Source organism: Lepisma saccharinum, chromosome 21 (genome assembly GCF_977018435.1).
Source record: "Lepisma saccharinum chromosome 21, izLepSacc3.1, whole genome shotgun sequence".
In the NCBI taxonomy this organism is placed as follows: Eukaryota; Metazoa; Arthropoda; class Insecta; order Zygentoma; family Lepismatidae; genus Lepisma; species Lepisma saccharinum.
In genome coordinates, this window is record NC_139249.1 from 33462769 (window position 1) to 33476432 (window position 13664).

General features: G+C 40.8%; 1 protein-coding gene across 1 annotated transcript in view; it reads left to right on the forward strand.

Annotated features, from left to right (window-relative positions):
• LOC146004011 (uncharacterized) overlaps positions 1-13664 on the forward strand; it is a 223555-nt gene that overhangs the window by 46146 nt on the left and 163745 nt on the right. Inside the window, exon 3 of the mRNA XM_083142566.1 lies at positions 3023-3369. Within this exon, the coding sequence (XP_082998692.1) occupies positions 3023-3369 (347 nt within the window). The remainder of the gene's footprint in view (positions 1-3022; positions 3370-13664) is intronic.

Genomic DNA, 13664 nt, shown 5'->3' on the forward strand with positions numbered 1-13664 from the left:
GTGCGCTGCTATTGGCTATTGCCATGTGCAGGAGATTTGACGCGCACTCTAATCAGATGTCTGTAGAAAGTACGAGGATAATTCAAATTAAAACCTTAATTATTTATTATGAGGCAAATGAGGATATACAGAAAAATTATACATACATCATTTTTCGACGTAGTCCCCATGACGTGCAATCCACGTATTCCAGCACTTCGGAAGTGCATGGATACCTCGTGAGAAGAATTATTTTGGTTGTGACTGTAGCCATTCGTGCACCGCGGTTTTCGCCTCTTCATCACTTCGGAAATGCTTGCCTCCCATCGCCTCTTTGAGCCTTCCGAAAACATAAAACGTCATTGGGGGCAAGATCTGAGGAATAAGGTGGGTGTGTGAGACATTCAAGTTTCATATCGTGTCGCAACCGTTAAACGGGCAGTATGCGGTCGGGTATTACCATGCAGTAACAATACACCTGAAGTCACAAGTCCTCATCGTTTACTCCTGATTGCAGGGCGAAGGTGATTTTGGAGCAGATCTGCATAAGAAGTACTAGTCACTGTTACTCCCTTTTCCGTGTAATGTTAAAAAATTACCCCATTTGCATCCCAGAAGGGAGTGAGCATGACTTTTCCTGCTGATGGTTGGGTGGGGAATTTTTTTGGTTTAGGCGAGGAGCTATGGCGCCATTCCTTGCACGATCTTCTTCTTTCAGGTTGGTGATAGTGCACCCAGGTTTCATCTCCTGGAACAAATTCCTTACAGAAATCCATCCCATTCGACCTGGAAACAACGTAAAAGTTCCTCACAGGCATCGACGCGACGGCCTCTCAATTCTGCAGCCAACTTACGTGGCACCCATCTCGCCGACACTTTATTGAATCGCAGTACATCATTGACAACATTTTGTGCTGAAACAACACTAATATCCACAATGGCGTCTATTTCCTTCACAGTAATAGCTACGCCTGTTTTCCTTCACAAGCTCTCCCACTGCGGTGATTTTTTCGTTCGTCACTACGCGGTGTGCCTGTCGTGGGGCGTCCTCCACAGACGTTACGGAGCTTTTAAACTTTCTACACCACTCGTACACTTGCTGCAGGAACACACACCGCACTGCGCTTTCATACTGCTATGAATTTCAAGGGGTTTAGCACCTTTACTGGTCAAGAAACGCATCACAAATCGCTGCTCTAACGTAGTGCATGTCGACAATAAGACGGCCATCTTTGCAATGACACTTCTTCCTTCTTCACTGTTGCAGCATGATGTTGCCACCTGTTGGTCATTCTATCAACCACAAGGATATCTCTAGCCAACTTACAAATCAATCGTACAACTTTTCGGAATTTTATTGCACTTTTAATGCTTTTATTTGAATCACCTTCGTGCATTAAGAGCATGAATGTAACTAAATAAAAATAATTTTGCCTATAAAATTACAGATTTTGCTTGAAGATTCTTTTCACTTTTAGAAAATATTATGGGGAAAGTGGATCAAGTAAATAAATTATCCTTGAAATAGTGTCTTGATATTGATTTATTTATAAATATTGACTGACAGATTTATCATTTTTGTGACTTCTTTTGTACAAAAGCAGTAGATGTGATACGATCCATATTTTTATGTGACGTCACCAGTAGAAAATATGTCACTAATATATTTATTTTTGTGAAAGAAAGCGTACTTTCCTTGTTATTATATGTAATAACGTACCTTGTTTGTAATGTATATCTTTTGTTTATTGTTTATTGTATTTTATGCTACATTATGGTAATTTAATGTATCTTTATGTTTAAGAGAGTGGACTACACAAATTTGTATTTTTAACATGCATAGATGTCAGTTTTGTTGGTAGCATCTTTTTGTACATAGTGAGTGATTCATCTGTACTTGAATCTGTGTTCTCCAAATAGTATAAAAGCGAGAATATCGCGTAAGAAATATCGGCGTCACCTGTTAATGAGTCCTATGTACAAGATGCAGGTCACTTCAACTGCAGACTTCCGGACCCACTTAGGGCCAAAAAAAAATAAATAAATAAATAAAAAAAAAATAAGAAATATCACACTTTCGCCACGGATCGTCGAAGATTTTAAACCTAAAAAGAACTCCTCGGTGTTGTGCATACATCTTGGTATGGCAGTTCGGGGCGCAAGCTAGGCCTATGTGATCATAGGTACGCCGATAGCCATGCATTGATGATATGCACAATACTGCAACCATTATTCGATAAGAAATAAAGCTAGTCTAATGATTGATTTGGAATAAAAGGCTAAAGAGCAAATATTGGCTTAGTTATTATTGCATATCTCTTGGTGTGGTAGTTCGTGGCGCAAGCTAGGTCTATGTGATCATAGGCATGCCGATAGCCACGCATTGAGTTTATGCGTTTTAGTTGAGTCAGTTCATTGACAAAGCGAAATCCCCGCCTTCGTCTCAAGTATATTCACATTATAATTGCCATAAATAAAGAATAAAACCTTTCAGTTTATCTACTGCAGCAATGTGGTTTTATTTCTCTGTGCTGTGCTGTGAATTTTGTCTTTGCCTAACACTATCCCTGTACCTGAGAGGAGTCTGTGTACTTCACCGAGTCTCATCGTTCATCGCTGAGTATTATTAAGTTATTATTAATAATACGTTTAATAGATAAATAATACTTGAAATAAATCTATGAACTTGTCAGATGCGGCTTCAATTAACTGAATTACTAATTTGTATTACTCATATAATATTAATTTGCCTAATTTTATCAAATGTTGTAAATATTTGGGCAACAATGAGAAATATTTACCACAGCTACGTTTAAAATAATATAACATACAGCATGTTAACTTACTGCAATTAATCGACACTTGAAAAAAATAGTTCAGGGTAAGTTAAGTTGTGTCACATCTAAGCTATTGCAGAAAGAATTAGTAAGTTATGGAGGTGACATCTATCAGCGCAGAATTTAAACGCATACTTGTACTTGGAACTTTCTTGAATGTTTCCAAAATACTGAGACTAATAATATCATATCATTTGTCATTGCAGAATCGACAGCAACGGGAATGGTACCTGTGATCTGAGCGACATGGAATACTTCGGTATCGCGAGGAACCCACTTCAAGAGCGAGCCAAAAGTCCGAACAGTGAAGAAGACTCCGATTTTGATATTTACGTGAAGAGGGCGCAGTGTGTCAAAGGCCATCATGGTTCGAACAATGTCCTTGCTAGGCCTTCCCTCCCGCCCCATCATATCCATGGAAATTTCCACCCCAATCGTCCATCTTATAACAGGCCCACGCCTTCTTACTACAGGCCGCCTCCTATGTACTACCCACCTGCTGACGACAGATACTCGTACAACACAGGGCCTGAGTCCAGATATCCAAGTGAAGGTAGGTGCAATGACTTTTTTCTTCGTTTCTCAATATCAGTGATGTGCCGTAGACTATAAGTTTACGTCTACATGCGTTGTCTACACGTAATCTACGCGTAGATTACATTGGGTTGTAGTTTACATAGACTACGTACACAATCTAAAGTGCATTAAAATTAATTTTCAAGGGTTTCATGAAAAGAAAGTGACATTTTCAACTATATTGGTTAACTAACGAACTGAAAAGAATCCTATTTAGAATAAAATTTCTCTTCTCTTCTATTATCAACTAAGGAAAATAAATAGTATGCAAGAAAATACAACAGATGGCAGTCATAAGGCAAGAGTGGCATTTTCCCCATAAAACACTAGAATATTTCCTATGTTAGGTTTTTTCCTAGGTGAGAAATTGTTCGAATTTGGAAGAAAGAGTATGAAAAGTTCTCCTCACACATCAGTAACTGATACGTAGTATAATTTTGTTTTATTTCCACGACGCCCTTTGCTAAGTTATAACCTTTCGCCATGTTGTTTACATAGATTATATCACGAGTATAAAATTGTCTACGTGTAGAATGTAGACTATCGTTGTTTACGCGTAGACGCACATCACTGCTCAATATGCAGGGTCATATTTGATTGTTCAAGAGTATCCTTACCTTTCGGAATTCTTAATTAGAGTCCGTGCAATGTGAATGCAATACGGAAACGTTCTGCGCAGAACGGTGCGCTGTACGTCCAGAGCATGCGCAGAAAAATGGGCGGGAGATTAGGTAAGCGAAACCTTTGCTGAAACGTCACGATGATGCGTAGTGGCATGAACAGACTTGTGTGCCTGCGCAGAACGAAGTGAGCGATCTTTCTCTGCAATAGCACGTGTTAGATTCGTATTGTATGTGCATCACACAAGGACGTGTCGTTAAGTGTTGCCCTGTCACAAAAAAGTGAAAAATATTCGAAATTTCAAGAGTAAAATTCTAGGGTGTTCGGGAAATGGCACATAAGTCACAAACCGATTTTCTTTTGCTTTCATTTAAGTTCAATTAAAGAAAATATTATTTTATATTGATCCAACGTGTTTATTGTTATGTAATGTTTGTTATTAAAATAAGTAACATAAATAACCGGTAGTGGCGATTGGGTGCCAAAACTGGGGGCAAGACAGTTTACTTTGCTTGATAGACAAGGCTTAGCATTTAGAGGTCATAGTGCGGAGCAGAAGTGGTAAAAAGTGGGGTGGCAACTGCTCCCCTACGCCCCCGAATCGCCGACACTGTAAAATGCTTAAGTGTTTTTTCCTAAGCAGCCTAGAATTAATTTATTAATTTTCGGGGAGATGATGTAACAATCGAAAATAACAAACAATAACACTCCCAAAAACATGTCTAAAAATTTCGTCTGAGTTCTAGAGAAAATCGTGACCAAAGTTATCCCGTATGCTAAATTAAACTTGAGAAAGAAAGTGCTCAAATCTTCACTGGGATAAAGATCAAGGTGATCAGTAATATGTTTACAAGTTTTAATAAATGTATTAGATAATTATTATTATTTATTTATTAACTATTATTATTAAAATGTTCAAAATTAATGATTACTTGATCAAATATAGATATAAAGAAAGAGTTCCATCTAGTAGAAATATTTAAATTACTCTGAAAGTATTTTTGGGAATATGAAAGTTTACGTGATCAAAGACCTCTCGCTGACTAAGGAACGAAAGACCGTGTCATGAAATTAGAACCCATCAGATAATATGCAGCCATTGTTAGTTGTTATTAGCGCCTTGACTATCTACCGTGAAGAAGTTGGGACAGGAGTTGAATTTCCAGAGGTGAGAAACCCGGAGGAAGGAAGAAGGGTTCGGGAACTTGCCGGAACTGACAGCATCTTCTCACGATACGTTCACAGAACCCGTCACTCTTTCGTTACAGCGCTGTACTTTCGTGAAGGTCGAATCGAGACTGGCACGAAGGTAGTTCCAGGAAACACCACGCGCGGCGCCACCTGTCGGACCTTGCATGAGGTTATTGAACGTATTCCTCAATCCCATAGGCAGGGACGGCGCCAGAAATTTTCGACTGGGTGGGCAGAAGCGCCATATTGATAGATTAGGGTGGGCAGCAGTGGCGTGGCGTGGATTTTTAAAAGTGTTACCGGTTATAAGTAGGACATTTAAGGGAGACTTGGGCGCCTCCCCACCTCATGCCCTCCCCCCCAATGTCTTCCAAGTAGTTCATATAATATTAATCTGGTACGTATGCAATTCAATACTAGATTTTGGTAAAGTTATTAATCAGAAAAAAAAATGTTGACATAAGGACTAAAGTGAAATCGCAAACATTGGTTGTTGACACAATAATACGTAATTTGATACTTACAGGAACATCGAAGGCTACTTATAGAGCAGATCAATCCGACTTTGAAAATAGTTATATGATGCTGGGATCCCGGGTTCGAAACCTAGCTTGGGCATGGGCGTTTGTGATGTCTATTCATCAATTTAATCATATCATCACTCATCCCCATCTTCGCAAATTAGCCAAAAGTGGCACAAGCGAAGCAAAATCAATCAAATCAAATCAAAAAACTTCTATGATGCTGTCATAAAGAGAAGTTTTTCATTTGAATTTGAATTTTTGGGTGCGTCATGGTCATGGTCCATGTTATCCACATCTGAATTCGACACGTTTTTTTTCACCCGAAAATAGAGTACATGGCCAACAAAAGCGTTTAGAAAACTGCACATATCCACATAACCACGGATAGTCGTTATACCACGAAACATTGAAATGTCGGTCATATCCAGCAGACGACTTGGTTTTTAAATCGTTCAAAATAGGCTTTGGCCTCCCTTTCGCCACAATTTCGATGTTTTCTGCAAAATAACGAACCGAAAGATTGCTTCAAAATATCTTCTATCGCACGATTACACACACTGTCCAGATAGGATGAACCCGCCACCTCGGAACTCGGAGCAAGCTTCATAAATTAATTGACAATGCCCGAAAACAACATAAAGACGAAAGACACCAGTCACAAAACTCCCACTGCACAGTCCCTCCCACAAACCGTTGTTTACTTTTGTAACACGTGAAGCACCCTCCTTGCCCCCTCCCCTCTCAGCATCTGCCCTTCCCCAATATTTCCTTCGGAACCTGCAACAAGTCCCGTTCTACTAATGTTGCCATCTTAGTTCTTTTGAAACCAGATTTGCCCAAATCGCGAAACTTTTCGTTTCAAATAAGACGTATGTAGAGTAGATGTAGTCTTCATCTGTTTCCTAACTACTCCCACTCCCATGTTTCGTTAAATCCACTGAAATCTCATTTCTGACACCACTACCATTTCGTATATTTTACGTCCTTTGCTACCTTTAAGGCTTTCGCTTTATAGGATAATCGTGACGATGACGATGCGTGGTGAATTATTGAAATAAAATTATTATTTCTTTGTGTATGTAATTATTAATTTTTATAATTATGTAAGTAAAATAATAACAACGAACATTGAAATAACAATTTCTTGCTGAGTATTCGAACCTGCGACACCTGACACTTCAGAGCGTGCTAAGATAACAATCGGGAAATTATGCTTGTAAGTATTGTTTTCACCCAAAAACAGTTCTACCACCTCAAAAACATTGCTTCAATCCCAAATTATTGCATTCCTGCGACAACGTATGTCAATGTCAATCAGTATTATCAACAATTATCACAAATTCCTGTAACCGAAATAATATTATATGTGTGAAATATAGAATTTTAGGTTGACATTTTTAGAAGGACAGCGGACCCCTTGACCATACCCATCCCTCTCCTCTCCTTCTCGCCCATGATGTCGAAGAAGGACAAAGAGGACTTTCATAATCGCTGATATTTAGTGTAAATACAAAATATCACTTGGTAGTTTGCTTTTGCCCCAGTGTGATTTGATTTTTTTAGATTTTGATTTGGCGATTTAAGTCCACTTCATGAACAGTAATGCTAATCGGGACAGTTTAAAGTTGGATCCGCACCACTTGTGCCTCCACCGGGTATCGAAACCGGAATCCCTTGATTATAAGGCGGCGACGCTACTAACACTGCGCCATCGTTCCCCAGTGTGACTGGACACCTTCAGAGTAAGATAGACCCGATTAGGCGACTTAGCTCAGTAGACACAATAAGAGAGTTCTGAGCCCTCATTTGGGGCTCGAATCATCATGTGGGGCTCGTCGTAGCCTTTTATGATGTATATTTTGAGGACAGAGTTGGCAACACTGTGGGCTCTTACTGTAGCCTTTTATGAGGGGGGTCTATTGCCCTCTGTTTACATCTGGCAACACTACCGTAGATTTTTTGACAGTGTTGTTAACCTACTGGGTTTTTCACTGTAAATTTTCATCAAAGGACCTGAGGGGCCCATGTATTTTTTATGTTAGCAATACTGTTGGGGGCACAGAGTTGGCAACACTGTGGGTTTTTACTGTAGCCTTTTATGAGGGGGGTCTATTGCCCTCTGTTTACATCTGGCAACACTGCCGTAGATTTTTTGACAGTGTTGTTAACCTACTGGGTTTTTCACTGTAAATTTTCATTAAAGGACCTGAGAGGCCCATGTATTTTTTATGTTTGGGAATACTGTTGGGGGCCTAGTATTGGCGACACTGTGGGTTTTTACTGTAGCTTTTTATGAGGGGGACCTATTGTCCCCTTTTTATATTTGGCAACTCTATTGGATGTTTTTTGTTTGAGGCTTGGGTTTTGCCAACCCATCCGAAGAAAATTCCACTATATGATCTTTCACTGGCTAAGCTAACCTACAAATAGGAATTGGCATTATTGATGAGGTTCGAATTATCATTTGAGGCTCGAATCATTATTTGATGCTCGTCGGTGTTGCCTACCCACTCTACAAAAATTCTACTATATGATCTTTCACAGGCTAAGCTAACCTACAAATAGGAGTTGGCAGCACTGACTTATAAACCCACTGGGTCCTCTTGGCATGTTTTTTCATGATGTGTTGCTAGGCTATTGAGCATCTTGGCGTATACAATGTATATATTTTGAGAGGGGGGGGGTTATGGTTTTTTATGCTGTACGAATACTGGGAGCTTGACAGTGACAACCAACAGAGTAGGTAAACCTACATCCAGGAACTGGCAACACTAGTTTCTGACAGTGAATTTGAAATAAAATATTAAATAAAATACATGAATAAGCACTGTGGGTACAAATAGTACCAGTGTTGTGCCCCCAACTCCAACTGGGCAACTGGGGGAAATAATTGTACAACAATTTGTACCTAATTGTACAATACTTGTACCTAATTGTACAACATACATATACACAGACATAAAAGAGAGAGCCTTCCCGCAACTTATTTTATGTACAATTTATATGATTTTACAACTGTGAAAAGAAAGCATATGTGTTCTGTATGCACACATTTATTCTTATTTTTCGAAGTTGAATGAAAGCACATGTTTTTACGTTCTCGTAATACTAACCTTGCTCCACTGATTTTAAATTGCTTCCATCCGCTTTTTTTTCTGTGTTATTTCCGTATGCACGCAACATTCGCTTTCAATAGTATAATGAAACACAGAAGGAATGTTAGTATAGCAGGCTCCGAGTTTACAATTTATTAAATTAAACAATAATTTATGTAAGAATATACTTGTACTTACCGAACACAAAATAATAAAAGCACATGTGAATGTTTGCGTGTGTTCATGTTATATGACGACTGAGTAAAAAAATAATGTTGACTCCCCGAAAGATAAAGTTCCTAGTTCGACATCAGATGCATGCAAATTTTATGTTTTGCTCTCCAAAATCTTGATTTTATGTTTGTGCTATTTGTCATACAGCAGAGGAGGAGGAGAAAGAGGGGGAGAGGAGAAGAGGGGAGAGAGAGAGAGGAGGTACTATCAGCGCCATCTATTAGCAAACAATAGAAATAAAAAGTAGGGTCAAACTTTTTCAACACCCAAACATTTTAAACGTCCTCGCGTAGTAATACGATCTAGCTGAAGACGTTTAAAAGAGTACTCTTAGTCGACGAAGCTAATTGCTAGGGCCCTTATATTACTAAAATATTCTTTAATTTGCATATTTCTCATACCGCCATATGTTGTTCTAGTTGACTTCTTCCAAAAAAATGCTAATTAGCGAGAGTTAATTAAGCAAGGCAAGTAAAAGAAGCAAACTAGAACAACATATGTGCCGGCGTGAGAATATGTAAAAATTCGATTCAGAGGTGGATCGAATTAAAATTGGGGGATATTTTGCATTTTTTCCCTATAATGTACAAAACATTTACCGTACATAATCTTTTCCATTTACAACAGTATAAAATAAGAGGAATGTGTGACAATATCCATATTAATTAGGAAAGTATGTTGTATGCTAGGTTAGCTAATTGTGTCTTCTACAGCTTCACTGTATAGAGGGAAGATGGAAAAAGAGAGCTCTACGGAAACTGACGCTCTTAACAATATTGTACGCCCGTGAAAATTATATATAAATAAGACTTAAGCGTATTATCTGCTTTCATGTCAGATTTTGCCAACCTGTGAGCTGTAGTGTTTAGGTGACAAGCGACCTGCTCAAATATGATACTGTTGACAATATTGTACGCCCGTGAAAATTATATATAAATAAGACTTAAGCGTATTATCTGCATTCATGTCAGATTTTGCCAACCTGTGAGCTGTAGTGTTTAGGTGACAAGCGACCTGCTCAAATATGATACTGTTGACAATATTGTACGCCCGTGAAAATTATATATAAATAAGACTTAAGCGTATTATCTGCTTTCATGTCAGATTTTGCCAACCTGTGAGCTGTAGTGTTTAGGTGACAAGCGACCTGCTCAAATATGATACTGTTGACAATATTGTACGCCCGTGAAAATTATATATAAATAAGACTTAAGCGTATTATCTGCTTTCATGTCAGATTTTGCCAACCTGTGAGCTGTAGTGTTTAGGTGACAAGCGACCTGCTCAAATATGATACTGTTGACAATATTGTACGCCCGTGAAAATTATATATAAATAAGACTTAAGCGTATTATCTGCTTTCATGTCAGATTTTGCCAACCTGTGAGCTGTAGTGTTTAGGTGACAAGCGACCTGCTCAAATATGATACTGTTGACAATATTGTTCGTATATTGTATTGTATAGGAGACTAGAAGCATATAATTTGGCGAAAAAAAAACCCAAGTAAGGTCATAGAGAATAGTTAAAAAAAAGTGAACAATTATATTTTGCATTGCACAGTATTGGATATTAAATAACATACCCCCAAAAAATCTCTGCATTATGCGTTCTGTAAAAAATTGCCCTACGTGCCAAACTGCTGTGTCAAGTAAACATTTTCAAAGGCACTGTCGTACTTGTGTGCCGGGAAAGCGAATATGTGCGACCAAACTGTGCTCTAAGTGTGGAAAAAATATTACTATTGCCAACTTCAAGCGACACCAGCTTACTTGCAAGAGCACTGGAACATCTCTACCGCAACCTTCCAAGCGAAAGGTAGAAGTAACCTCCCTCGATGCATCGCCACCTGCCAAACGCGTCAAGCTGGCGAAGAAAGCAGACCGGTTTGCGTTTGAGCATTTATTAGAAGACTTTGACATAACATCAGACAGCTTCTGCGATGTGCGTAGTTTTCTGGAGAGCGAGCGAGCTAAGATAATATCCATCCTCAACGATGCATTGGCTACACACCCCACTAAATTCTATGCTGTGCTATGCTGCAAGTATAAGAAACCGTCTGATGAAATATATAAATTCTTCCATGCCACAAAAGCAAAAACACTGCATCAGGCAGATGTCACTGACCTTGACAGCATCTACGACAAGTTTGTCGAGGAGCTTGTGGCAAAGCACGAGGAGCATCAGGCTGAAGGCTCGGGCGGTTCGCTGTGTGGCGACCCCCACGAACTTTGTCTGACACTTAACAAGTTCCTGCCACTGGCAGGGTCTAGCTATATTGCCCTGCCACCCGAGGTTGAAGCAAGGAAAGCTGTTCTCAATATTCAGAACAAAGACACCAAATGCTTCCTCTGGTCGGTGCTGGCAGCATTACACCCTATACCTAGGGAAAACCACTCGTACCGTGTTAACCACTACACGCAGTATGAGTCGGAACTGGAGGATGCAATGGCCGGGATTGCCTACCCTGTAGAAGTCTCGCAAATTCGCAAGTTTGAGGTTCGTGCTCGTGACTTGTTGGGCCTACAATTAGCCATCAATGTTTACGGTCTCACCGAGGCAAACATCGTCTACCCTATTCGGGTAAGTGATGTAGATGATGATAGTGGACAGCAAATTGACCTTCTTCTTATCAAGAATAACACCTGCCACCATTATACGCTTATTCGCTCTTTTTCCAGACTTGTTTCAAATCAGAAAAATAGACATAATGGTCACATTGTGGTGTGTCGCAGGTGCCTGTCCACTTTCGACAACCAAAACCATTATAAATTCAAACACTCTCGAGGACCCAACATTGCTGCTGAGAAACTAGCTTGCCACATGCTCTACTGTGGTACCAACAAGCCTGCACGAACTATCCTGCCCGAACCTGGTGCAGTAGAGTGTTTTCGCATGCACAGTGCTATGGTGAAGCATCCTGCCTATATTGTAGCAGACTTCGAGGCCTTTCTTCAACCTCTGTCTAACTGCCATCCCAACCCCGAAACATCCTCTACTATTCCTTTCCAAATCCACGAGGCCTCGAGTTACTCCTATGTTGTGGTGTGGCGAGACCAACATATTGCCTCCGAGCCCTATGTGTATCGCGGTCCCGACCCGGTCAAACACTTCCTGGTGAGAATGCAACAGGAAGGCATCAAGATAGGGAAGGTGCTGTTGGCCCCCAAGCACATGCTGCCTCTGTCTCCGGAAGACAAGCATCAGCACGAAATGGCTCTAAATTGTCCTGTTTGCAACTCAGTCTTCAATGATGATAACAAAAAGGTCCACCACCATGACCATTATGGGACCGGAAGCTACATTGGCCCGTGGTGCAACAGGTGTAACTTGAGAGCCAGGGACCCGCGCTTCATACCGGTTTTTTTTTTCACAATGGCTCGGGATATGATTTCCATTACTTGGTCACACATCTAGGGTACGACAATGCGAGAATCAATGTCCTGGCACAGAACGAGGAGCGTTATATTAGCGTCAGCAAGTGGGTGCCGATCCCCGACTCAAAAAGCAGGAGCATCGAGCTTCGGTTCCTCGACTCTCTGAGGTTCCTCCAGGCAAGCCTGGATGCTCTTGCTGGGAAGCTCAGAGACGACCAACTAGCCATTACCACATCAAGTTTCCCGAACTTAGATGTCGCACTCATCAGACGTAAAGGGGTCTACCCCTACGAATACGTCACCGACCCTTCCAAGTTCGAAGAAGAGTTGCTGCCTCCCCAGGATAAGTTCTACAGCCAGCTGAGAGGTTCAGGTATTACCGACGAGGAGTACAAGCATGCTCAGTCTATGTGGGTCGAGTTGGGTTGCCGAACTTTCGGTGATTACCACGATGCATACCTGAAGCTTGATGTGACGCTTCTTGCCGATGTGTTCCAGGCGTTTCGGGCGACTGCGATAAACATTTACAACCTGGACCCTGTATATTTTTACAGCCTTCCTGGACTGGCATGGTCGGCCATGCTCCTGCTGACTATAGTTAAACTTTCACTTATCTCCGATATTGATATCATGCTTTTCATCGAGAGAGCTATCCGGGGCGGCATGGTCCAAGTGTCGCAACGCTTCGCACACGCCAACAATCACCACATGGCCACTGGTTACGACCCCTCCCAACCATCAAGCTACATCATGTACACTGACGTGAATAATCTTTACGGGCACTCCATGATGCAGCCACTCCCAACAGGACAGTTTGAGTGGGTTGATCCTTTATACCACGACATCGAAAAAGAGTGCGACGAGTTTGGGTTTTTTGCCGAGGTGGACCTTGACTTCCCCGAGAAGCTGCAGGATACATTCTGTGACCTTTCGCCTGCTCCGGAATTCAAGTGTCCACCTGGCTCGGATCAACCCAAACTCGTCATGGACTTGGAGCCCAAAAAGCGTTATGTGCTACACTACCGGAACCTCCAGTGGTTAATGCAGCAAGGGGACTCGGTCAAAGCAGTTTACCGCGTGCTCTTGTTCAGGCAGTCTCCATGGTTGAAGCCGTACATCGAACTGAACACCAAACATCGCACTGCTGCCACTTCGGAACTTGATCGCGATTTTTTCAAATTAATGAACAATGCGGTATTTGGGAAGACCATGGAGAATGTGCGAAATCGCGT